Source organism: Centropristis striata, chromosome 1, assembly GCF_030273125.1.
Source record: "Centropristis striata isolate RG_2023a ecotype Rhode Island chromosome 1, C.striata_1.0, whole genome shotgun sequence".
In the NCBI taxonomy this organism is placed as follows: Eukaryota; Metazoa; Chordata; class Actinopteri; order Perciformes; family Serranidae; genus Centropristis; species Centropristis striata.
The window spans coordinates 34751082-34778827 of NC_081517.1; the positions used below are offsets into that span (position 1 = coordinate 34751082).

The 27746-nt window shown below is 39.7% G+C and overlaps 1 protein-coding gene across 2 annotated transcripts in view; it reads right to left on the reverse strand.

Annotated features, from left to right (window-relative positions):
• ntn1a (netrin 1a) overlaps positions 1 to 27746 on the reverse strand; it is a 68576-nt gene that overhangs the window by 11857 nt on the left and 28973 nt on the right. Inside the window, exons 3-5 of one of the 2 annotated variants that reach the window (XM_059339959.1) lie at positions 19734 to 19922; positions 9114 to 9263; positions 6690 to 6743 (exon numbers count right to left, since the gene is read on the reverse strand). In XM_059339959.1, coding sequence (XP_059195942.1) covers positions 6690 to 6743; positions 9114 to 9263; positions 19734 to 19922 — 393 coding nt within the window. Of the gene's footprint in view, positions 1 to 6689; positions 6747 to 9113; positions 9264 to 19733; positions 19923 to 27746 lie in introns of both variants that reach the window. The other variant, XM_059339949.1, reaches the window with a different exon arrangement.

The following is a 27746-nucleotide window of genomic DNA, read 5'->3' on the forward strand; positions in this document are numbered from 1 at the left end:
CAGTAGAACACTCTTCTGTATCCACTGCAGTTTTGTTTACTGACAGTACTAACACTACACTGCAAAAACACTCCACTACATATAAAAATCATGAATTAAAAACCTTACTTATGTAAAGTATTATTATCAAAATTCATTAGGAATGTAAAAGTATTGTGAAGTAAAATGGTTTCTGTCAGTGTTTTACGATTAAATATGATTTTTTTTTTTAAATAATATTACTGCTGCATTTACATGTATGTTGCCTTCGACTGCTGAAGATGTTAAATGTTTTGCAAAATTGAAAAAAAAAATCTCCTTTACATACTGTTGGGTAGTCCTAATCTCCAGCAATGCATCATAATCTATAGGAACGTCATATGTTTGTGGCTGTCCTGAGAGAACCTTGTATCTCTTAAAGCCCTGTTTTCAGCTCTGTTACAATTTGTGCGTTTTCCAGACGATCCAAAACTTTTTTTGAAAAAGGAACATTTCATCCTTTAGTCGAGACAAACATTCAAAATCAACACATCTGGAGATCTGTGGTTTTCACTGGACAGGAAGGGGATACAAAACTGAAATGTGAAAGGTAACTAAAGCTGTCTGATAAATGTAGTGGAGTAAAACGTACAATGTTTGCCCCTGAGCAGAAAAAGGAAATACTCAAAAATACAGCTATAATGCCTACAGTAATGAGTAAAGAAAAATGACTTGTTTAAAATCTAACTCCAAAATCTTTCTATAATCCACAAAACAATGACAGACAGAAAGTTTCTTGAAGTCTAGAGGCAATACCAGGCTGTTTGACAAGAACTCGACAAAATGCTCTGAAACATTAAATTCTTCCAAGGAGATATGATTACATGAAGATATTTCAGGCTCCCTGCCTCCTAAAGCCACGTTTAGACTGAACTCAGTACTGCCTGAAAACACACAGACTCTCTCATTCAATTCAATGAAGCCAGTCCAGCGACACAGTGGGGGTAACTTGCATCAGGGGCATAAATATGGACACAGAAAAAGCCCTATAACAGCGTGTGTAGTGAAAAACAGAGAGCAGAGCAAGAGATTCAGATTTTCACCTCAGAAATATGTCTTTGTTCAAAGAAGAACTCATTTGAGATTAAAAACAGTGATGTTTGCTATGTGTCCCATCTAAAGGGAAAAGCAATCTCTTTCATGGTTCTTTTTTATTATTATTATTTTGTTAAATAATCGCTTGCAATCTATAACAAAGCCATGTGCTTATTCTATATAAACTATAAAACAATAGATTAAAAAACGATTAAAAACTCTTCATTCTTATTTTCCTTGGTATTTTTTACAATATACTGTACAGGTAGGCAATCATGACTGACAAAATTCACGCAGGAATCAAATAAAATCAAATATTGCACAATCCAATTTTTTATTTTCAACTAAAAGGTGTTGGAGTTTCAGAAAAAACCACCACCTCTTCTGTAGTGTCATGGCTGGATATTAATATGTATTGTGTTGTTGCTCAGCAGTGATCACACAGATAGCATCAAATTTACCCAAGCAAGGGGAATCTGAAGTCAAAGCCAGGTATGCACAGAGACGTGGACACACTCTGGATACACCATATCTGGATACAAGATAGTGTGAATGTGGCCACAGAGGCAGCGCAACATCAGAGCTGCGAGACAACGACGTGTAAATGACGGCCCGGGAGGAGGGCTTTCTCTCTCAACCAGACTGATTGAGAAACAAATTACTGCAAATAAAGCATGTAATTAGATTATGGAGCCCAGTGTGCTGCCCTGCTCTGCTCACACAAGAGCCGTGAGTTTGGATCCTGTCCAGCAAAGACGCAGAGAGGGAGAGAGAGAGAGAGAAAGAGTCCCCCCACCACTTTTTTCCTCATTGTTTCGTCAGAGAAAAAAAAAGATGGTTTGTTTTAGGGCCAGACAACAGCCAGCGAAAGAGGCTGTTAAAGGTCTTGACCTGATTTGAGATTTTCATGTGGCGTGCAATCAGTTCTGATGAGTTGATTCGTCCTGTGTTCCTGTAACTGATGAGGTTCAGACGAGTCAGCAGGGACTCCTGTTGGTTATCACCCAAAACACGGATACAAAGGAAAAAACCCTGCCAAGGTTCTTTCATGCCATTAAAAAGTAAAGTTTTTTGGTATTTATAATGAGAATTTAATACAGTTTGCTTCTATTTTTGGCCCTGCTTATTGCAATATATGATCTCCATTATTTCCTCTGCAATTAAGAGGAGTAATAAGATCTCACATTGACGTGACTGTGAGCTTGATGAGTAGTGAACAGGGTGTGTGAAGCAAGACTCATGTCCAAAAAATCTGAGGCGGGGTCCGCCACCGATTCTGATCACTTCCAGATAACGCACACACATATAAGACTGAACATCGTTACCCTTATGAGCCTCATCATCGTCACTCCGAAATCTCCTCCTCATCATCATTAGTTACTTTCACATCTTGTATCCTGACAGGCCCGGGGCGGCCATCACAGGTCATCAGCGGTTAATCTCCACCACATTTCGTTGCTGTGCAGACGTCTCTGTCACAACCCGTGGGAGTGGCGACTCACACCATCCGTGACCTACCAGCACAATGTGTGTTTTGTCTGGGCCACACCATCGGAGGTATTCTCCATGCATTCCAGCCCTCCGTGTGGTCGAGAGGGGGAGAGCGCTGCTGCTCCTGCAGGAGACAAATTAATATCCACTCCATTTTCCCTCACCCTCTCCATTCACCCCCTCCGAAAAAATACCCCCCCCCCCCCCCCCTCAACTGAGGCGCAACAAGGCACCTGCCTCACAGCTGTCAGCCCAACACCCCCACACTTTATCACATATATGGTTTCAAAACGAACTTTCGACAGGATTTAATTGATCCTTAAGGTCTTTGTCATTTCTTCAGCATCTTCTTTGCTCCTCCATACAGTTTTCTTCTCCCACTTCATCTATATATTTGTCTTTCTCTTTCCCTTTATGTTTTTCAACATAACAATTAATTTCAACATTTCTCCTTCTGGATTTTTTTTCTTCATTTTTGCAGCCGTTCTTCTTCTTCATTCCCTTAAGTAAATATATTCTAAGCTACCTATTAATTATTTAATACTATTATTATTATTATTATTATTATTATTATTAACAACAACAACAACAATAATAATAATGATAATATTATTGTTATTGTTATTGTTATTGTTATTATTATTATTATTATTCAATAAATACAAAATGTTTGATTTAATTGATTAGATTTAAAAAAAAATAGTACATAAACGAAGATAATTTCCCAAACCTCATAAAGAATAACAGCATATTCAAAAGAGGCTAAAAAATGTGTATCATGGCTCCCTCTATTAAGATGAGAAGAATTAAAAAAAACAAAAAACAACAACAACAACAACAACTAATAAACCTTAGTGATCAAAACACAAAGTCAAAAATTAAAACAAAAAGTCTCACACTGATGATCAAAATAAAATTAATCTAAATAATCATATTAGAATAAACAAACAACTCCTGTAAAATAACTAAGACTAAACATTAACTTTAGCCAATTTTAGGATTAATCTGATGCTTTTCAGCAGTTGTTTAAACTCTGACAGAAACTGACCTGGGAGCTGATACACATTGCAGCACAGTATGGGTCCTATATATTTAACAGAGAACTGACTGAAGGAATGTGAAGGTGAGTTGACTCACTCTCCAGTGAACTGAAAATATTTCCAGGAAAAGGCAATTTTTCAATCTTATGGACGACTTTGTAAGGAAATCTTCTTTCTGTCAATGGATTAAAATATAGCTGATTAATCACACAATTTGCTGTGATTAATCACAATTTATTCCTTTTAAGTGTGTAGCTTGTAAAAATGGACATTTGTCCGTAAAGGTGGGACTTGTGGGTACTCAGAACCATAGAACCCATATTCATTCAGAACTTTTATTTTGTGTTGTTTTGATTTTTTAACGCGTAAATTATTTTAGGTTAATTGTAAAAACTGTGTGCCATAAATGCGTTAATTTTGACAGCACTACTATCTATGTGTAATCTCAATCTTTACTGTAAGTGGAGTTGAAAATATTTTTCTGATGCTCTGATAAAATCACCACATCTGTTTGCAATCCCATATCAGGTGATATCATAGCTGTCTGAATAGCAGGCTGAGCTGGAGGTGCGTTTGCTCTGCAACCTTCTGAGGAGGCTCAGAGGGTAATGTATGCATCCCCTGGGCCTCGAGCCCGGGTGGTCCAGCGGGACCCTCAGCTACTCACGATTCTGACGTGGCCGGCGCAGCACGTCCATCAAGGTGCTCCACCTTGCAATCTGCTTGATTTCAACCTCTCTGGGCTGAGCAGCCTCCTGCCCATTACACATATGAGAGGGAATTCCCAGAACTCTCGGTCATGATTAGATTATCTTTATGGCTACACGATCGGAGTCATTACACAGTCTCCTTCAGCTTGTGTTTACATTAGTTCAATGACACGGTTTAATCAATGGGATTATGAGAAGACTGTTAGACTTAAACCAGGATGTAGCCACAGGCAAAGATTTCACATGATAACAGTGAACTAGAGGAGGAGGTAAGGGTATAGTTTCCTTACAAAAACAGAAATATCCAAAAGGCATATTTTACTTTTTAATGTTGATGTATTAAAACTGAAAATCTGATAATATGCTGGTCAACTTGACATTAATTCAAGTTGATAAAGTCCTGTCTTTCTCTCACTGATCCCTCAATGAGGTGAGGAGAATTTCCTACACCCCAAAAGCGGACAGATTCCTGACAAGGGGGCCCAGAGAAACTCCAGATATTCTAGCTCGGCACCACCCACAGTGTTATGTGAAGACAAAGCGTGAAACAGAGGGGGACGAAGGAGGTGGAGGACAGCGAAAAGAGACCAAAAGAGAAAAGAAATAGAGGTGGAGGAGGGCCGGGGACCGGCAGTATCCTGACTGCACTGTCAATCGAAGCTGTCCAGGGAACGTTAGGGACCTCAGAGGGCCCAGCAACAGCTGCAGGAGCCTCTTACACACACACTCATACAGAATATACCTCGGGCCTCCTGCAACTGCATGGCTGAGGCAGAGCAAATATGCCGCAAGTCAGATGACTCAACTTTTTCCAGCCTGAGGCCAAAAGACAAAATGCGGAACTTATTACAACAAGATTTGTACAAGCCAACGTTTTGGGGGGAATTGGGGTTGTACATACTGGTATGTTTGTTCATGTTTATAAAGCACAAGATGCACATTTCTGTGCTTTATATTTATGGTTTTTACACCACAGCACAAATTCAAAACATGGCTATAATACACATTCACCCATAAAGTTGGAATGAAATATGTTTTACCTCTTTCCGTGAAACGATTGTGACAATGTGATTTATTCTTGACACATTTAACAGAGGATTGTGTCTGAAAACAAAATGATTCCAACTTTATGGGTGACTGTGTAGTTGTGTATTGAAATACTGATAGTGTTTCCTATTTATAATAAATAAGAACTGGGCATGCATGAGAAATAAAATTCATGTACTGATAGATATGGGGGAAAAAATCCTGAAAGATATGCCAGGTAAACCTACAATGTCATGGTATAATTAGTGTGATTCACTGAATCTTAACAGTATAAGCCTACCATTGGCAGCACCCTCAGACACATCACTGTAAAACTTTTTCAACTTTTCTGCAATTTTTCACCTGATTTTTCACAATCTCTTGCTGTATTTTATAAAGCAGAAATACATTTGCAGTATATTTGTGTATTCTTGTACATTAAGAACACAATGCTGTTTTGTCAGTAAATTACTGAATATTTAGAGTAAATACTGGAACACCTTTTATTGTAAATGTACAGTAAATCTCTGTAATTAATGGCATTCTCTTGAAGTGCTGTAATCATATATTTTTCTCCCAGAGTGCATTGCAGTATACAGTATGGTAATGTAAGACATCAATGCAGTAGGATACTGATCAGACTTGTGCATTTACACCAAGGTTTACAGTCTATTTTTACTCCTCTTCATCTATCTTTGCTTTCTTTTTTGCATCATTTCTTCATCCAAGGCTTAATGCACCAAGATGATTGCGATTGGTTCAAATAAGTGCATCAGGTCATAGTGTTTTTACCCCCTCTAGCAGAATAACAATGCCAGACCTTTCACACAGCGATGTGGAGGTAGCTCTGCCTATGTGAGACTATGGTGTAAATCCAAACACAAATCATCTTGTGGATGTATGAAAAAAGTGCTATTGAATCCTGTGCTGAGCTACTTCGCTGCATCACAGCGGAAAAAGAGTTAGGAGAGATGAAAAATCATCAAATCAAACAAACTGTCAGGCCCCCATGCTGTAGGCTAGACCAACACCCCACTGTGCCGCAGTTAGACTGATTAATTGTGAAAGTGTGAGAGATTAAAGGAGGCACATCCCAGGGTTGCTGCTAATGGATTTAATATTCATGAAGCCTTAATAAGGAGGGGGAAGGCAAGAGGGATCCAATTTATCCAGCAGTCTGCTTCTTTCTTTTTTTTTCTTTTTTACATTTGTGGAAAAATATTGTGGTGATGCATGGAACTCATTTATACTGTACATACTTCCACAATATCTTCCACATCTTTCCTTCCAGGCCAGATGTGCTTATATGGAGCAGCATATAGATAAATATAACAATAAAACAAAGTAAACGACTCTCAGCTGTACTCACCTGACGGCTCCTCTGTACTGCTGGATGGGGTTGTTGGAGGTGCAACTGGGATCTCTTCTCCCGAGAAAACATGATATAGACACAAAGAAACATGAGTTTTATTATAATGTTCATCCAAACATACATTTGTTTTGTCTTTTTATGCATGCATGTTGCTACAGTGTGTAAATGTGCACATTTGATAAGGAAGGGTAAAGGCAAAGCATAAAAAACTGAAAATATGCTAGTAAGGCAATGAGTTGATCAAAGTTTTTTTTTTTTAGCAGAAAGAATTTTTGTGTAAATGTGGTCTTGTTATGGCTGATAGTAGTCAGCTAATTTTCTGACAGGAAGTCTCTTTTCTCTATTCACTCAAATTTCTATCCGATAGCTGGATTAGATCAGTAAGTAAAACCTTTTGCACTCATAAAAATCATTCTTTATCTTTGTTTTTAAGTTGTTATTCCTCTGTTTCATCCTCCTCCTGCACCCTGCTGCTGTGGAGCTGTATGACTGTCCAAAGACTTGATTCTCTCAGCCCTCCTTCACACTCTTGTATTCACAAGTGGGTAGGAAGTTGACACTCAGAGAAACCATGCATGAAGAGCGGTCCTCTTATCTCCAAAGGAGCAGGATGGCAACAGAAGATATACAGCACACATAATGCCTTTTTGTTACTGTGGGCAGGAGGGACAGAAGGGGTATCGTCAAAAAAAGTCTGCACAGAGCAGCGTGGGGGTTAATACAAAGACAAAACCGCAGAGTTGTATCAAAGACACATGCAAAGAAAGAGGTGGTGGTGTCAGCTGTGCAAAGGTGGAGCCTTTGTGTGTATGAGGGAAGAAAGAAAGAATCAAGTCTTTTGATCGAGTAAAATCAGATTTTTTTCTCAGCTGGGATTGAGCAAACCTGCTTCCTACTTTCTGAACATTTATGTCACCATAAATCACAATCTGTGGCATGATGTGCACGCCTGTTTGTTGCCTTGTGGACATAATGAGGCCTTCTCCCATGACGAATTGTTCTAAATAATGACAAGAAAAACAATTGCTGCCAAAACAATGGCGCATGAACCCTGTAGGTCCCTTTGCTGATGCTGATCAGAAATCCTCCCTCAGTATTCAGCGGCCACGTGTGCCAGTTTAAAATAATGAGCCTGTTTCTCATCATTGACTCAGTTAGATTTATGGCTGACAGCGCTGGAAGGTGTACACGAAGTTAAAGATATAATATGACTCTGTGTTAAAATGAAACTTGGCTCGTGCTATCTCTGGATCTAACAGGGGGCTGTTAAAGATTAAACTGGATTACATAGTGAAGTACTTTATTTCCATCTCACACATGTTTGACACATCAGCTCTCACTTTCCAGGAATCAAAGATATATGATTAAGTTGATTTTAATTTATTCCTATTGGACCCTAGCCATGCAAATCCATATAGAGATATCATCCTCATAAGCATTTAATTCCTAGTATCTAATTACATGGCAATTAAAACGTATTTCAGATGAGACAAAAGAGCCTATAAATTGTCTTTTGCTATGGAGCTATAATTGTTTGCAGTTTTAAATCTTCAGCTACAGGCCTTCCCTTAGGCAATGCTATATCTTTTCATCATTTTGACAATGATGCAAGGCTATATTTGGGTTAAATAAATGGTCAATGGATGCTGAGATCCAGATTGATTGTGTTATTCAGCCCAAAGCACTTTTATCTAAGACACTTTGGTGCTCGGAGATGCTGGCGTTAACAGCTCTGGGTCTTTACTGAAATTTATGGAGACCAACAAGCCGAGACCATAACCTTGAGGTTTAGTTTATTGGTGTGTTTATTTAAGCTAGCAGATTTACTGGTCAGAAAACTGACAGCCGGACACTTAGCACTTGTCTGAAGAAAATAGGATTTAAAGGGGACCTATTATCCTTTTTTTTCAGATCCATACATGTATTTGAGGTTTCCACTAAAACATTTTTATGCGTTTTAATGACCAAATAACACTTTATTTTTCTCATACTGCCCACAGTAAGAAACCAAAGACATTGGCAACCAAGATTAAAGGTTTCCACGATGTTAGCATGTAGCTACATGCAGCAGTGTATGTAATGTTAACACTGCAGTAACATGGAGCAGATGACCATATATGGAAATCTGTAATGTGCTGACATCAGCTTGATCCAAGGGTAAAAAAAATGTTGGAAATGGAGCGTTCAGAACGGTCAATGCTAATATCTGGCAGTATAACATAGATATTACAGAAAATAAGTAAAAGCATATCAGGTGCCCTTTAATAGAAGGAGAGAGTGTGTTTGTGTGTGCAGCATACTGTATTATGTGATTTTGAATGTGCACATGTGTGTATCATCACAGTCTGTGCAGTGGACCTGAGGCCAGGCCACATTGTCCTACAGTGAGGCAGACATGGTAAAGACTGGGTTTCCACGTACTTATGCAGGGGGCAATGGGCGAGCGGCTCTGCTGGTAGCCTTTAGCGCAGCGGTTGCACGTGATACCAGTCACGCCGTCTTTACAGGGACATTGTCCTGTGGTTTGGTTACAGGTTTTGCCAGCAGCACCCACGGGATGGCAATCACATGCTGTGAGGAAACAGAGGAAGAAAGAGAGGCACAGTGAGTGGTCACACACACACATACACACAAACTCACAAAGACACACATGTGGGGAGATACAAACATATACTATCTAAAGAGAGTGCAGGTGGGTACACAGCAGTGGAGGCGACTATAATAGAGTGGTGAGAGACAGGTGGAGGCGTGCACAGAGAGACAGAACTTACCACAGCGCTCATTTTGTAGCGAGTGTGGCGTCATGACTAAAAGAGCAACACATCCTCTAAGTCTAGGGACATTTTGTCTGTTTGCTAATTAGCTAATTAGCATGTAAACATCACATTTACTGGAATCAAAAGCTGCCATGACACAGTATCAGCATGAGCTTCAATCACAGATGTGTATGTGTGAATTTGGCTGTTAGGCCTTGGTGTGTGAGTGCAGCTGTATGTGTGAGGTAAAGAGAAAGGGTTCTGCATGTTTACCAAATGATAAAATAATGGAGGATAATCCTAATTGCCTGTTTCTGATTAATGTCGGGCTTTGAACGTCAGCCCAAAACGTCTGTCACACTTCCTCCCCAAAGTGGGGGGTCTATCGAACACACATGCTTCAGGAATGTAATCATTTTCCAATTGCTCTCCCCCCGATTACAAGCCCCTTAATTCATTTCACAGCCAAACCCGCGTCACGTTTGAAATCATTGTTGAATAATAGTTGTCTGTCAGTTGTTTCTTTTCATCTATTCTTGGATATGAATGGTAGGAGAGGTGCTTAAATTAATAGTCTTCTGCAGAATCTGTGCAGTAAATCCTGCCAGTCTAATTCAGACCAGATCACTCTTGATAATCTATCAACTTCTTCACTCAAAAAATCTACAAAAATGCTGTTTTTCACCAAACCCTCACCACTATATTCCTATAATGAGAATCATTCTCAAAAATAATAGTATAACATAATAGTGTTTTATTTTCTGTTTATTTCCTATGGAAAAGCAGTGATGCTGACTCTCAGCCTCAGGGTTGGGCTTGTTCGCTGCCCCTCCCTAAAGATTTTTTTCTGTGTTGTGTCACTTGTCACTCGGAAAAGCCTTCAAAGGCGTAACTGAATTATGTACTTTGTGGTTTGCGGGGGTATTTAGTGGTTTGGCCTGTTTTGTTTTTAACCGCACAGACTGTTCAGCCCACAGTACAAAATTACAGCTTCAAAACAATCCGACCCTTCCAGCCCATTGCATTGAAATGAATGTTTAATATGTATAAATGTCAAAACAAGTTTTAGCTAAGAGTGAAGTTCATGCATACAATCAAAACCACAGGTTTCTACTGAGTATTAAGTCAGTAGATTAAAGGAGTAGTGTGTAGGATTATAGGAGGCTCTATTGGCAGAAATGCAATATACTATTCATAACTATGTTTTTATTTGTGTATGTTCACCTGAGTGTAAGAATCGTTGCATTTATAATGAGCCCTTCATATCTTCATAGGGAGTGGGTAATCTTTCACGTAGTTCACCATGTTTCTACAGTCAAACATTTATTCTTGAGAGGACCTTCTGCATTTTAACTGTAAGGCCACTGTAAGTTCTCCTACATGCTTAGAAAGGGAGGGGTGAGCGGAGAGAAATCCAGTTGGTTGCAAAGTGCAGCCTCACTGTGAATTGTCACTAAATCCAACACACTGCTCCTTTAAATAATGTGATCTGGCTGCAGGAACAGTTTGTTTCTGTTTGAATTTTATGCTTCAAAAAGCTAAAGTTTCAGTTAGAATGTAATGTGTTCTTTATCTTTACTTTGACCCAGAGCGCTGAGAGAGAAATGCTCTTTGGGAGATCCACATTACAGCAGGCCTGAGGGAAAACACTGCTGTAAAGTGGTAATGTAAAACCAAATCTGTCCTCTTTATGATTGACCTCAGACCCTTGGATACAACATAGTTGTTGTTTTGTGAAGTATTTTGACAAGTGAAGTGCTACAAGACTTGAAGCCCATAATTTGGGGATTTCAGCACACCACCTCCTCTCTCCTCTATCACACACTCTCTCTGGCTTTTATCTCTACAGCCTGTTTCCTGTGATTCAGCTTCTGTTGCTGCTCTTATCTCTCCTCAGTGTGTGTGTGTAAGTACTTGTGTGCTGTTCTCCCTTCTTATCAGAGAAGCCTCCTTTAAAGTGTGTGTATCTATTGGTACCCTTATCAGACCAATCTGTCACCGCTTTCATTGCTTAGTTTTGTCTAGTTCAGTGTAACTCACACACACACACACACACACACACACACACACATGCGTGCACGCACGCACACACACACACACACACACACACACACACACACACACACACACACACAGGAAACCCAAATAAACTAGCATGGCGGCCGGTGCGGCACGTCTTCAGGCCTGTAAATTTAGGAGTATGTCAGAGGAGTTTGAGGCACAGGAGGGCAAAGTGCGTCTCTGGTTGGAGCTTCAGAGAGCTCAGGTTATATTTTTAAGAGTGTCTTCCTGGTAACCACAGCTCAGAGCCTCGAGCCTGCTAGTAAATCAAGCAGCACAGCACATGGTCTACAGGTGGGAAACGCTGCCTCCCTCCCCTCCTCCTCCACATTTGGTCCTTGAAGGATCACTGGCTTCCCGGACCGCTGTCCGATTGGATGACAAATTGTCTGACTCTCTCTGGCTGGATGACCCACCTGTTGGCTAAAGGACTGGTTTACTCTGGAAGTGTGAGTGAGAGTTTCTGGTTTAAGTGTGTGTCCACTTAACGGTTAAGTGGCTGCTTCATGGTTACTACAGATGGCTCAGGGAGATATGGGGCAGGAGAGCAGGAGGCCCTTTATGTCTTCCAGGAAGGAGAGCTGGCAGACGTTCATGAGAAGAGGTGTAGGTGTGTGTATATAAGGGAACCTGTGGTCTGAATGTAAAGGATTATCCCTGTACAACTGTTTTTAGATGAAGACAGAATCCCTAATGCTAAAACAAGCTCTTGGAGCCAGGAATTGCAAGTAAAAGTATGAAAAATGTTGTTGGTTAATGGGGAAAGTGGAAGGCTTTTTATAAAGGCAGGCCGCAGTCTTGCGATTGCACAGTGTGAGAATTTTAACTCTGCCAATCGTTTACCATAAAGCTGGTGTTTGAAGTCTGAACTCCCCCCATTTGGTTTGTGTGTTCTGTGCCAGTAAGAATAATTTGTTGGCCCTGGAGTGAAGCCAAGCTACCCGAGTCTGTGTTCTATTATAATTAGGTTTCTGCTCCTCCACAAATATCTTTGGAGAGCGGGAAGAGATAACGTCGTTGGGTTGTTGCACTGCACATAAACAGCTCTCCAAATCACGTGTTTATCTAATAAAGGGTGCATGTTGCTTGTTGTGTTATTTAGTGTTTTATTGATCAGAATAATGGGCTGCAATGGCCCAGAACAGTCATGTTTTGGCCCAAAATGTTGGACATGAGCTTATTTTTGATGCAGAACACCGCACATGTGTGTTGTCCTAATTAAAAGCATGCAAATATCACACACACACACACACACACACACACACACACACACACACTCCATCCAAATCCAAAGCTAAAAGTGAAGTCATGAAAAACAATATTTTTCAAATCCCAAGTAGAAAACATTTTATATGTGGTCAATAAAAAACCCTACTGTGTCAATGGAAGACATATGGTGAGGAGAGGGGAGGAGGTTTTTTTTAAGCATGTTATTCTGATTGAAACAGACCATCCTCAATCAAAGCCTAATTTCCCCCAGTATGCAAAATATGTTCCTCATCATCCTGCTGACCAATGCAATTAAATGATAGTTGATGTTCTGATTTGAATGTGAAGGCCTGAATTCAATCAATCAGTCACAGAACTAAAGGCGACTTGCTCAAGCTTGATTTTATTAACTTTAGAAGGTCCTCAGAGGAAGACTAATCAAGAGCAGGGCTCATTATTTGGTGAAGACCTCTCGTGGAGTTATCACTGTCGATCAATGTGCTGTAGATCAAGATCGGTTCCTGAGGTATGCAAGCCCATTTCCGCCAGTAGAAGATAAAAATAAGATGAAAATTTATTTGTGATGGGGGAAAAAACAGATCCTGTTTGTCATTATGAGAAACTTTCTCGGAATAATGACTTAGTATTTCAGTAACTCAAAGCAATGAATAAGTCTCACAATATAATGACTGAGGCCACGTTCACATTAGAACTGGCAGTGGGGTGCTTCACTGCAGGATTGTGCGGCAGTGGTGGAGTGTCACAAAAACGCCCAATGTAATGCAAGTAGAATGTATATTAAGTTATTGTTTATGGTGTTTTTAGGATTCCAACATTTACGAAAACACTTTTTTTTTTTACAGAAGCAAGACACAACAATACTAAAGGTGTGTCCTTTTTACTCAAGCTTGTCTCAAGAAAAACGATACATTAGGGCTAGCGCTTGTGTTTTATTTTTTACTATTCTAAACTTTTTTGTACCGAAGTTGTTTTTTGGCCCTCTTCTCATAGCCGCGATACAGGCCGGGGTGTTGACTGTACTCTTGGTTACATGATTGGCCGCCACAGCATGACATAAGGCTGCATTTCCCAGAAAGTTGAATCTGTTTAAATTTTATTGGTGCAGACCATAAAAAATTGTTGCCGCCGACTGCCATTGCCAAACGCACTACCTACTCAAATGTATTTTCATCACATTCCCAGATCTAGTCTGAATGCAGCCTTTAATAATGACCTAGCATCTCACAATAAGAACCTTTTATCTAAAAATAATGATTTAGTATCTTAAAATAATGAGTAAGTAGTACAATATTATGAGAAATGTTCTCAAAAGATATTATCTCATTAGGGGAAAGTTTCTCATTACGTCATTATTTTGACAATATTTTATTCTGCATTACTATTCTTATGAAGTATTAAGTTATTATCTTGCAATAATACTTTTATATCAAGATAGTTAGTAAGTTTGTCAATATTTTGCCAAAGTGACTTATTATTTCAATATTTTAACATTATTTTTGGGAAAGTTTTTCACAAATTTGCAATATTAAGTTATTTTACGATTCTAAATCATTATTTTTGAGAATGCTTCTCATCATGATGACTTACAGGACCTTATTTTTCCTCGCACTGGTGGGATTAAGGGAATTAAAAGAAAGTGCAGACTTGAGAATAAATAGCCAAACAGGGATAACAGACAGCTGATTAAACTCTGTGAATCTGAATATAATGAGTAAGTAGTGCAGTAAGTATATTATGAGAAACTCTCACAAGACTCTATCTCATTAGGGAAGTTTCTCATTATGTCAGTATTTCGACATTATTTTTGAGAATGTTTGTCATTATTTTTGCAATGCCACGTTTTTTTTTTTTTTTTTTTTTTTTTTTTAGATACTAGGTTATTATTTGGAGAAAGTTTCTCATTATTATGACTTGCAGGATTTTCTTTCCCACAAACTGGTGGAAATGGGCTCCTATATTAAGGGAATTAAAACAAAGTGGAGACTTTTAGAACCAATAGCAGGGTGACAAACAGGGATAACAGACAGCTGATTAAACTCTATGGAGATATCACTGTAGAGTGACATGTGTTATCTCAGTTGAATGTCATCAGTGTTAGAAGACCACCCAAAGTGCTGCGACTCTGCTGCGGCCTTCTCACTATCACCTCTTTAAGTTCATGCACTTCTTTGTCAAATATGCTTCACTTTGTTTTATTCAGAGGCTTCAAACAGCTAAAGATACAAACAAGAGCCACATGAAATGTATGCCGTGTTTACACTCTGACTCAATGAGGGGTGAAGTTATAAATTTCAGTTTGTAAATGCAGCCACCGGGCACGGCTGGCTCTGCAGTGGATAAGCCATGCTTGTAATGGCCTCCTATGGAAATTAGCTGCTTTCGGGGAGGATTGTATTTCGCATATAAAAGCAAACTCTTGTGCTCCTCGACCTGCCCCGCGCTCCTTACAGTGCCCATTCTCTTCCAAAAGCCACACAGCAAAAAAGGTCTCTCTCTCCTTTTGAGTTCAATAAATAACCAAACCTCTTAATTGCTGTCACTTCGCTGCAGCGCTCACGCTGCTTGAGGAGTGGACAGAAATTAGTTCTGCGGTTTGAGTTTCATTGAATTATCTTGAGTTATGATGTGGTAAACCTGAGAGAACTTGGCAGGGCCGGACAGCACACATAGGTGTTTGACGTAAAAAGCTGTGTGTGGTAACTTTAAGTTTATTAACAGAGAGAAAGAGATCATGTAGTACAACGACACACATCTTTAAAGTCATCATCTGTAACTTTCCAAATATATTTGCAGTTCATGCTTCATATCATTTATCAGCTTGGGGTAATTACCACAAATCCTTTATTGTAAGTCTGTTTTGATGGAACTGAATACTTCAGTAGAGCTTGGACAGTGTTTGCTTGTAATTACACAGAGCTGGGAGAGGTGGGACGTGCATAAACTCTGGTAAATTTCATGCATTAAATAGAACAAAACCGTTTGGGTAAGCTGACAATTTCATAAATGATGATGAAATGTGTTTATATTGTAATTCGCTAAGAGGCAGCAGAGAATGTGAAGGAGTCACAAGTGTGACTAGTGGGTGAAATGATTTAGTATTAACTAGTGCAGAGACTCTGATGTAGTGAGTATGTGACATGACTGCACTCCTGCTATGAGCCTGTGGGACTATCATTATCTTACAACAATAATACTATTGTAGATCATATTTAATTGTTGTGAAATTCCACTTTGGAACCATAACAAAGCACAATGATGCTCTATTTTTGGGCTAAAACTTCATGACAGTGAAATTGTGCATGGTGGGGCCGAATTGAAATTTGTCCAAATAAACTGACAATATATGAAACATAGTGAAGTCCAGGAGATTATTTCCATTGTGCAGTTTGGGTGTAGGTCTGTTTCATCGTTAGTGACATTAATCATGATCAGTAGCAATTATTACAGCTGTAACTAATGACTATTTTCTATGCTATTTAACTTGTTCATTATTTTGTCAGTTAATGCATTTATAATCCTCTTTCAAATGTCAAAAAATAATGAAAATGGCCATTTCAATGCTCTCAAAGCCCAAATGGAAGTCTTCACATTGCCTTTTTGTTAAAAAATAATAAAAATGTAAATTCCTATATTCATACAATAAAAGGAAAAGACGAGAGAATCTTCATTTTTGAGAAGCCAAGACCGCAGAATATTTGTCATTTTAGCTTGAAAATTTGCACACAAAAAAAATAGTCAATACTACTTTGTGAATGTAAAATGGTAGTGAGGTTTTGTTAATAATTTTGCAGCTTTTCAGTGGTGTTAAAGTACGGCAATATCAAGTTACAAAACAAATTAATGCACTGCTTATCTGTAAATTTGTATCAGCATTTGTACATTAATGTAGCATTCCTCAATGGAAATATACTTGTGAATCTCCATCTTGTTGTTTTACTGTGCTGTTTCACACACTAAATGTCATGTGACTCGATATGGAAGTTGTAAATTACAGTTATGTAACTTGCCATTTGTTTGTGCAAACTTATGAAAGTGTTTTGACTCCATATCTTTAGAGAGAAACTAGTGACTCTGAGGAGGTCGATAGAAATATTTCTGACTTTCTTTACAAAACTGAAAAACACATTGCAGTGTAAGTATGGTAAAAAAGAAAAAAAAATACTAAAAGTTGCATGTTCACATCACATTAGCAGCAGATTTCCCTCAGAGAGAGCGAGAGCACCAGGCAGCATCAGGAACGATGAGAAACCCAGCGTGCACAGAGACAGAATCCATGCTCAGAGGACAGATGAAGAGGAAGGAGGCAGAGTTCCTGTCAGGCTCCAAATCAGTAGCACTGGTTATCAAAAAGCTTTACATGGAAATATAAAATACAGAGCCAGCCCCATATATATTCAGATGCACTATACATGATTGGTTTGCTCCAGATGCCAGAGGTCCATACCAGGTGCATTTCTCACAGCTTTTGACTCTCTGTTTTGACTTTCGCTTCATGACTCATTTATCCAAAGTTTCCTAACATCAAGTTAGTCATCGCCGTCGTATGAGAGCAGATTTCCACATCAGTGGATTTCTCTTACTGCAGGCGAGCTGTTTTCTAGTTATGGTGAGAGCATTTTATCGTTGGATTGAGGTTTCTGTTCTGCTTCTATTTGGCTCTACAACTAAAAAAGTTCATGAAGTGGGAAACTCACCAGCAATAAAAGTGTAATAAAAAGCAGCCTGGATTAATTTTTTTAATTTGTTTGCTCATTAAAAATGCAAAGGTCTCCAATACTTAAAATGTGTAAGGAATTAGAGAACATTTTGTTATAATAATAAATAATACAGTCAATTGCTAATTAGGGTTGGGCGATATGTGGAAAAAAAAAATCTCGAATATTTTTTAGTAATTTTCCGATAACGATAATTTGATGATATCCTTTAAAATGTGATTTATTTACCAGATGCTTACTTGGACATCTATGGATGGACACAATGTTTCAGAACAACAGGTCGTGTTTATTTTCTTTAAACTTAAGCATTCAAGAGACTCCCAGTTAAACTTCAACGTAGAGACATTAAATGGGTAAACATCAGTTTGTTTTCTTTTTGAGATATTATAAATACTTGATAATGTAAAATTGCATATCGTCAAAACAGCGTAACAATATTATCGTAGACCATATATATTGCCCACCTCAATTGCTAATTTAAATAGGATTTAGTTATTTACTAGACATAACTATATAAAAAGGATAAAAATGTGCCATATTTTAGCACAGATCTTCCCAATTAGCAATAGCTTTTATGCGCTACATTAATATTTTATCTACTGTATCTATTGTCTGTAACATTCTGTATCCTGTGTTGAAATGCACGGCAGGACCTTGAGGCATCTAACTATTTTTTCTGTTACGACAAACAAACCCCCATGAAAATGAGTTATGGGACGCTGAAAGAATCAAGTCTGGGACACATGAGAAGGGATGTAAAAACAACAACGAAAAAAAAGAGGTGAAATATCCACAATTAGGCAGCCTGGTAGACACAGCGGAGGATAGGGGTTAATGATACACAACGTCCCGTCGTGATGAATGTGTGTTTGCATTCCTGCTCGACAGGAGAATGGGCCCAAAGCCACGGAAGGTGTTAATGTCAGTTTATCGCTTATGAGCGGCTGGAGGGGGAGAATGAAATGGATGCATTTGTCAGAGAGTTTTTGTTATGAATTTGTGTGCATGCAGAAAATGAAATGTGCTTAATATGGTCACTGGCTGTCTGGAATCTAATGAGACTGAATGCAACACGTTCGTTTTTGTCACAGCAGCGTGAAGCGTGTCATGGAGGCAAATGCGCGTTCTGCAAAGGGAAAAGGTGAAAAATGCATTTTTTTTCAGTATTAGTCACGAATGAATAAAGAAGATCTTTACATATTACTGTCTGAACGTCGGATTGTTTTGCAGCTGTTTCACTCTTCAGACATGCCTTCTGTCAAAGTATCTGATTGGTCGGTTTATTTATTTACTACCTGGTGACTGATGTGAGAAAACTCGGGCTTAGACTGTCAGCAGGCAGCTAATATTTCCTCTTTGGAAGTGAGCGCTCTGAAACCCTCAAACAGGTATGCATGTATTGCTGTGTGTGTGTGTGTGTGTGTGTGTGTGATTGAGCTGTGTATCTATACGGAGCGACTCTGAGGTGTCTCTGGGCTTGTTTGCACAGGGATTCAGCTCCTGTTATCTTTCCCTGCAGCTATAGAAGAGGTGAGAAAATATACCCTCTCTCTTTTCAATCACCCCCCTCCTCTTCTTCCTCCTCCTCCTCCTCCTCCTCCTCCTCCACCTCTCTTTCTTTGACCCTTATTAGCTACGGTGAGGGCTGATGGCAGCCGATTCATCCAGCACTGAGCAGTGAGCACACCTGCGTGTGGGTGTGTTCCTCATGTCCTCTTCTCTTCCTCTCCTCCTCACCCTCCCTCCCCATCTTTCACTCTCTTTCCACCCCTCTTTTCTTCTCTCCCACCTTCCTGCGTTCTCATTCGTCTTTGCGCGCACCGGGGATCACTTCACACCTCAGCACTGTTTGTTTTGCTTGTTCTGTCATCCCCTCACCTCTTCTCCCACCCACCCCCCTCCCCCGAAAGAAGCCAAATAACTCAACTGTCGATGAGGGAACACCCAGCCAGACCCGCCCCATACCACCACGACCTCCACAATCCCAACAGACCCCCAACTCATCTCCGCTGACAGAGGGAGATGAGGGCGAGACAGGCTCAGGAATGAAAAGACTGCTGGCTCCCCCCATTTCCTGTAATCCATCTAAAACTGTTTCCTATCAGACCTAAATAATCTCAGCTGGATCTGGTGTTGAGTATCTCACTGGATATCGTGGTTAGATGACATTTTAAATGAAGAGTTTTTCACTATATGGGATATTTAGTTTGTTGTTAATGTATGCTAAAATCTCTCCCTGGCCAGAAAGTAAAAAAAAAAACAGAAAAGGAGCACTGTACCTTTGCAGGCCTTCCTGTGTGAGATGGGTTTGGACAGGTCTCTGTAGTAGCCCTCCTTGCAGTAGTGGCAGTGGCGTCCGGCCGTGTTGTGGCGACAGTTGAGGCAGACTCCTCCGCTCTTCCTCCCTGACAGCTTGTACAGCTCCATGTTGAATCGACACCTTCGGGCGTGAAGGTTGCAGTTACAGGCTGTGGAGGGAATAAAGAAGAAAGTTAAGTTAGCAAATAGGTCAGAGAAGAACTTGGTCCAGTTATTGAAAAGCATGAACCCGAAATTGAGCATCACATGTCCAGTGGCGGTTCTAGACCAATTTCACTGTGGGGGCCAAGCAGGGGCCAGTGTTTAATCAGAGGGGCACATTTAAAAACTGCAAAGATGATATTTAAGCATTCAAAACCTTTATTTTACCTTATTTAAAAATCTCATTTAAGTATATTTGGAAGATACAAATACATTGATTGAAACAATGAGACTTACAAACAAGAACAGTTATTTTTTTACGACAATGATATTTCTCATCTTTGTCCACAATTACTTCTTTTTGTGTGTAATATACACAAGCTTTTATTGCTTTTATTTAACTACACAATGTACACATTTTGGGTTCCTTTTGTATAGAATGCGATATTGTTTGAAGAAAAAATAGGTAAGAATTGTTCCATCATTCATCGTTATAAATTGATCATTTCATTATTAATTTGATACAGGGGCCACAGCAGGGGCCAAGGGCTTCTTCACAGGGGCAGAACCGCAACTGCACATGTCCTATTTAAAACCCTCTTGGTCTCCCTTTAGAATACCTGAACTTAACAGAAGGAGCAATAATGTTTCATATTGTCCTTTTTCTAGCAGTAAATTCTGTTCGTTCACTGCCATTATGTCCTTTAGTAATAATTCTACCTTATAGATACGTGATAATATCCTGACATACAAAAATAATGATCTCAGCAGAAGAAATAAGGCCATTGTTCACTATCATAGTTTTACCTTTTCAAGTTTACTTGCAGTCAGTTGATTGGGGTTAATCTCACTTTAAGGAGTTAAAGGGGACATATTATGCTCATTTTCAGGTTCATATTCATATTTTGGGTTTCTATTTTAACTGTAACAGCATAATATAGCTGCACTTTCTACATTTATATTATGTATAGTATATTTGTGACATCATAACTTTAGTATAACTTCTGATGATCTGTTTAAAAACGGGGTTTCTAAATAAGGGCTGTGTGCATTTCTGTGTTGAGTGTTTTGATATTTTATAGAATTTATATTTATTGATAACATAACATAACACAAGATGGACTTTATTTATCCCGCAGTAGGGAAATTCAGTTGTCACAGCAGCTCAACATACAGACATATAGATTAAAAAAACACGTAGACACGCTTTATAATAAATAAATAAAAAGACAATCTCACTTGGGACCTTTAACTGACAATTGAGCAGAATGAAGCAGACGTACTTTTGCACGTTTGATTCACTGAATCCTGTGCACTACTTTATAACCGCAGTATTGATAGCCTACTGTTATAGCATTTTTATAGACATCTGCCAACCAGAAATAAAGCTTTCTGTGGCCTTAATATATTATATTGTTTCCAAGATCTTTTATTTGTGTTTACAACACTGTAATCTGACTTAATGCAGAGCCACCACAGACACTGAGGTAAGGTGAGAAAGTTCTCTGATAATGAGGTCAAACACTGCATCCTCCTTCTACCTCTCCCCAGTTGTCTCTCACTTGAATACTCATGCTCATCACTCCCTTTTCCTTCCTCTCGCTCTTTTCCTCAAGGTCCTCGCCTTCTCTCTAGAGTCCAAACTGTACTAAACAGAAAGTGAAGGCCTGGTATTACCATTCCCTGCAAATCCCTGTGAGCATGTGCGAGACCCCTCGCTGCCGCTTGTTTACTGATGAGTACAGTTGCCAGCGCTAAGTTTAATTAGCCGGCTGATGTTTATTCATGACTCCCTGGCAGCGAGAGTGAGGCAGACATGCCCAACTTCATTAAGGCCGACCGTCCGAGACACCGGTCCTCCACCAACCACCACAGACACATTCATGCATTATTAACAGCAATGCTTCTGATACAGTTTGTGGCTCTGTGGGTACATACTGTACTTTATGTTTGGAAACTGGGGTTATCTGGGTCCAACTGCGGTCCCCTGGTTGGTTCATCTGTCCATGTTTTTCTCCACCACCTCTTCACACGACTCTTTTCATCATGTGCCCATCATAATGGCGGAGTGCTCACTTCCCCTCAGCATCTCTCAACCTGGCTTCTCACTGGTGTGTGAGTGCATTTGTGCGAGTTTCTGGATGTGTGTGCGTCTGTTTTGGACCCGCGAGACTCCTTCTCTCCACTCCAAGGACCTAATTACAATATCTTTTCTAAAATACACATACTGTATACACACACACATTAGCAGCTCTGTGGCTTATCAGTGGTGACTTTGCTTTCTGTCTTTCCTGCAGGACAGCAGGGGTTTAATTAGCGATATGTCTCTGCTTGTTCTTCAGACTGTTAGTCCTAAGCTTCACTACTATTTAATGACTTCAATGCAATGCAAAAAAAACAACAATTTAATGCCAGGAGATCACAAGAATTATGATATTTCCATTATATTTTCTGGGATATAAGAAGTGTTTCAGCTTGAGTAGATCTGGGTTAAAGCGATCACCTTCACTCCTGCGTCCTGTGGACTCACCTGACTGGATTTAGACCTATCCTTTCCTTAAAGTGTCACAGTTCTGATGTTTCCATTGTTGTCTTAAGCTAGTTTTACACCTGTGCATGACTCATGTTGTTAGCCTTTCAGACTTTCAGGCGTTTCTTTCTGGCTGCCCTGGAAAACCCCTAAAGCCCACTGATAGCCACAACCGGCCTGTGTGTGCACAAAACTTTTGAGATATAAAACAGGCTGAGGGATGAAAGTGGATAACATTTCATTCATTCATATATCTGATACATTAGATAAACTGTGATAACACTGATTTATTAGCACAATGGATTTGATCTCCCTTGTTTAGACAGCTCTGTAATGATCTGTGTCACTGAGCGAGCTGTCAATCCAGCCTGTAACTGCCAAAGGGCGGGTTTAAGTCTCTTAATATCGGGCCACACTTGGTGAAAACTATCTCCGTGCCCGCCTGCAGGATACAGGGATCACTGTAGAGCTAGTGGAGGATCAGTGCACTGTCTCAGACCTGCAGACACGTCTCTGTTACACTACAAAGATGCTTTCACACCCTCCCTAAATGAAGACAAGGGGAATTCTAGCCAACCGGACCACACTGCCCCTGTGAGAATAATGCTGTTTTCCTGGGAGGCATGTTGGATGTTGAATAAAAGACAAGCTGGATGTGAAGGTGTGGGGCAGAAGGCCACATTGTGTTTGACAGTATCATGCTTCATAAGGTATTATGTCAGATAATGGGGACGAGTGAGAAGCACTTTATCTAAACTCACTGACACTGGGCGTGATGTAAGCCTGTTCACACAATCCCCCTCACACACTGAAAATAAAACTTAGGACATAACAGTGTTATGGTTGGCACCGTTCCAAGTGTATCAGACTGTTTTAAAAACTACATCATCTCATCATCATCATTTAATTAAAAACAATTGAGGATTTGTAAGCCAATATGCAATTTGTCTGGCATGGGCTTATCAGGTTTCCTGCGGCGTTATGAAACAACCGCTTCTCATTCAGACTTCTCAGTGTTATCCATTCAAGTGGAGTTACCTGTTTCCTTTCAGAACTCCCTATCAGGCAAATAATCAACTCGTGTTTAAAGATAACAATACTGTATGCTGAAGTCATGGTTGATTACCCCAGTGACACAGGACCCCTTGAGATCAACATTTCAGCAGGAGTTATTTTTTCTCTTGCTATTTATTCATTTTACAATTCAAAGCGATAGTTAAGATTCTGAAGTGGGGTGGAATGAAGTACAGTTGCAGCAGCAAAACATGTTTTCCCCACTCTGCCTTGCTGTCAGAAAGCCCTTTCTTGAAGATCGCTTTTTTTTCCAAGACTCAAGAAACAATAATTTAAGCTAACAAAGCCTTGTATTTGCTTAACCACCTCTGCCTTAGTCGGTCAATTTGTTTGTGTTATTGTGTCACTTTGGTGAATCTTAACTAACCAGCATCTCCTGTGTTCTGCAGGGTAAAATTACCATTTTTGTCAAAGGAGTCTGGTGGCTTTGAGGAGAGAATAGATAATGGGTTCAGTTCCTTGTCAGAAAGCTGCCTGACAACAACTTAAAGCAATGAAAATAATCTAAATATGCCAAACACTTTACTGATATTGATTTTTCGAGGTGGCCAAAAAATGTCCCTGTCATCATCTGTGCCGGTAATCCTGCCATTTATTCAAAAATGGGGCCATCCTGACTGCCATAGAATCTAGGTAAAAGTACCTCATATATACAACCCCACTCTAAAAAAATCCAAACTATCCCTTTAATAACATTTTTACATCAATTCAGCACCCACTGATGGACAATAACTTCTCTCTCTCTTAATATATCATGTTGGTCCTTCTGAGACAACTTATCCTCTAGTGTGTTGTGATATAAACTGTTGGATTTCACTGTTCAGACAAAACTTGGCTGAGATTACCATCAAGCACAGAAACATTCCTGCCTATCAAAGTATGATGTCAGTTTGTTTATAATTTTCAGTTTATTGTATTGTGGAAACACCTTCGTCAAGCCAAGAGAACAAAAGTATATTTGATAAACTCACTGTGTGAGTCAAACTCCAAATTAAAGCGATAGCACCACATCCTCACCATCACCGCAGAAAGCTTGATAGAGCTGGAGAGATTTTATTGAAATTCCCTCCATCATGCATTTATACTGACGCAGTAGCTGAAGTCTGTTTTTCTCTTAGAGGTGAAGCTAAATTAAATTGGACCACAGTGACATAAAACATGCCTGTCACAAGCAAACAGTGAGGTCATTGCTGGTATATTCTGAAAGGAGATAAAAATAGAGTATTTCAATAAAACTAAACTATCACTTCTAAAATCTCAGTAAACTAAATATAAGGCTTTTTTCCGTTGCTCCTTTTCTTTCCATTCAACACTAAAGAACACAGCAATATATTCAACCCACGACTAGAAGTGGAAGTGGACGTTTCCTCCATGTCATTTTCCGAAAAGACACATTCAGAACGAACAGCTCAGGAAACACTGCTCTCTGTTACTGCTCAAATACCTGCCACCTCTTTTCAGGATGACCGCTCTGATAACAGTGCTAAATAATGGCAAAGAGGACCAGTTACACACACACACACACACACACACACACACACACACAATTCCTCACGTCTGCTCTTTACAACCAGGATTCAGGGTTTTCTGCCCTTCAGAGGAAATACAAAAGCTGAGCTGTAGTTTATTTCAGCCAAGCAATCAGCTCACACACCTTCACAGCAAACAAAAGCTGCTGCGACCATTCACACACACAAAACACACACATGCCGAGAGCGCCAGGTGCACTTTGAAGACAAGTTTGCTCCTGGCTTCCTGCGACTTAACATTTCATCTGTGCGCTAATATGAGAAAATAAATGATCGTGTAGAAGAATAAAGTAGAAAGAAAATGCAAGAACAAGAGAAAAAAACATCATATTTCTTATGTTTTTGATATCCAAGACATATTAAATCTGTCACAATTTGGACAGCTTTGTAAATTACAATTAAAGCTTTCAAAAACTGCATTTACCTCATAGTACACCTTTAAATCTTTGGTCTGTTTTCAATCAAGTTAAGTGCTTCAGGCTGGATTAGTGGGAGTGTAACCGCCCCCCAGGTGAGCAGTAAAAACAAGTGTGAACTGATACCTTTAAAACAAGAGTAATTGAATTATCTGGGTGAAGCTAAGCTTACCCAAAGCTTTTTCAACACCTCCTGTAACGTGCAGGGAGACTATCCGAAACGACAACAAAAAGCTGCATTTGAGTCTCGCTGCCGTTTTGACCTCCCACTGCAGAATCTGACGAGAAAATTAATTTGTTTATTGGGTGTTTCTGTTTCCTGCACATCCGAGGAAACACACAGGGCCTCCGAGTGGCATCTCAGTGTGTTTTGGAAAAGTTAGGCTAATTAGTTTCGTTCAGCGGTTCCCAGCATCTATCAACTGACCTCAGACTCGTAGTAGCACCAACGCGGCTAATTAGAGAGAAAATTCGAGCAACAGAGCTGGAGGTTGAGGTTAAGCTCATCGTACTTACGATAAGCCTGGTAATTGAGGGATGTCGGTCAAAGCCTCAATTTGTTCTGAAGAGATATTCGAGCAACTGATCATGCTGGATTTGTTGTAGCTGCTGGCTCCACACTGCCCCAAATTTCAAGGGCACAAACGAAGAAAAAAAACTTGAAATGGGATGGCTCTTTTTATTTTTTGTACCGTAACAGATCATAACATATCCACACTGAGACACTACTGAAATCAACATTCTCCCATAATAGAAATACCAGTCTTTTTGTGAGGTCTGAGGGGAGTCAAAGGAAGATTTTGCTGCTCTCAGGAGGTGTGAGGCTCCCCGCTGCCATCAGCTCCACCGCTCACCCAAACAGGACAGAAAACCAACACCATGGCCTTCGAGCGGGGGACCGACCGGCAGGAGCTCTGCTATTAAACAAACACTGAGGGGAGTCTACACATGAACACTTTACTTTTAATCCTGTTGGCGCCCCCAAAAAGTAATCAGATTAGCTTCTAAAACCCTCTCAAGAGAAAATGAAAAAATATTGGGTGTCCTCCGAGAGAAAGTTTAAAGTATTATGACTTATTTTTGAAAAGGTTTTCATAAACTGAGCCTGAAAAAATATCTGGAACAGCTTGATATGCCACTATAAGGTATGGTGCATTAAATTAAATCATGGCAGTCTGCAAAACACACACACACACACACACACACACACACACACACACACACTCGAGTGAGCTGCCCTCTGGCCCTCTAACCTGCAGTCTCTCTCTCTCCCTCTCTTTCTCTCTCTGGGGGTTGATGGGGAAACATAACACACATGCCGGGAAAGTTTGGGAGGTTTGCTGCTTGACATGGCCAAACACCAAAATCCACGTGGATCCGTTTCAGAGACCCAGTGTGTGAGCAGCTGATGTGTATGTGTGCGATCATGTGACTCAGTCAGGCACAATAATAAACGCCACGAAGACGAGTAAAGGAAATCACTGGGAATAATCATTCGGTTGTGATCACTTATCGTTAACTGCTGCCTTGGCTAACAAACGTTCATTAAATAAAAAGGCATCATTCTGACTGAAAAACTGGCAAAGCACAATAGTTGTGAAGGTTTATTTCTTCCTGTAGGTACAATTTACAAGTCAAGGCAAACAAGTATTATCAGCAAAATGTGGGCTCATAAAGTGTCAGAAGTACTCCTTGCGGAAAAATGACATGTTTTACCATTATATATGTTATAATATAATTATAAATGTGGATTTGTTTGGGTTCAGGTTTCCTTGTAGGGTTTCATTGTGCTGGCCTATGGATATGCACCCTAAATTCCCTAAGTTTCAACTGAAAAAGAGTGTGTGGGGACACAGCATAAAACAAAAAATATTGTGATTAAACTCCAGTTCATACTTTACTAGAAGATGTTTACATGCTTTAATGTAAAAAAAAAACAAAACAAACTGATTTGTCTCTTTCAGGCCTGCTTTGATTGGTCAGTCACACCTTGTCTTTGCAGTCCACAAATCACTGCAGCGGCACTTTCTAATATTTAGTTGTGACATCCAGGGAAGTCCTGGCAGCTCGTTTAAAGCACATTTTAGTACAGGCTATGTGTATTTTTGTGGATTGAGCATTTTGCCAGTCACGATATATAGCACCTTTAAAATCCCAAAATTTCACCTTTTTTTTAAACAATATGGGACCTTGTGTATTATACTGAATGATTAGCTGTAAATGTGCTCAGGTATTTATATAACTGTGCTGACTGTAAACAGACAGCAGCCTAGAAAATGACAA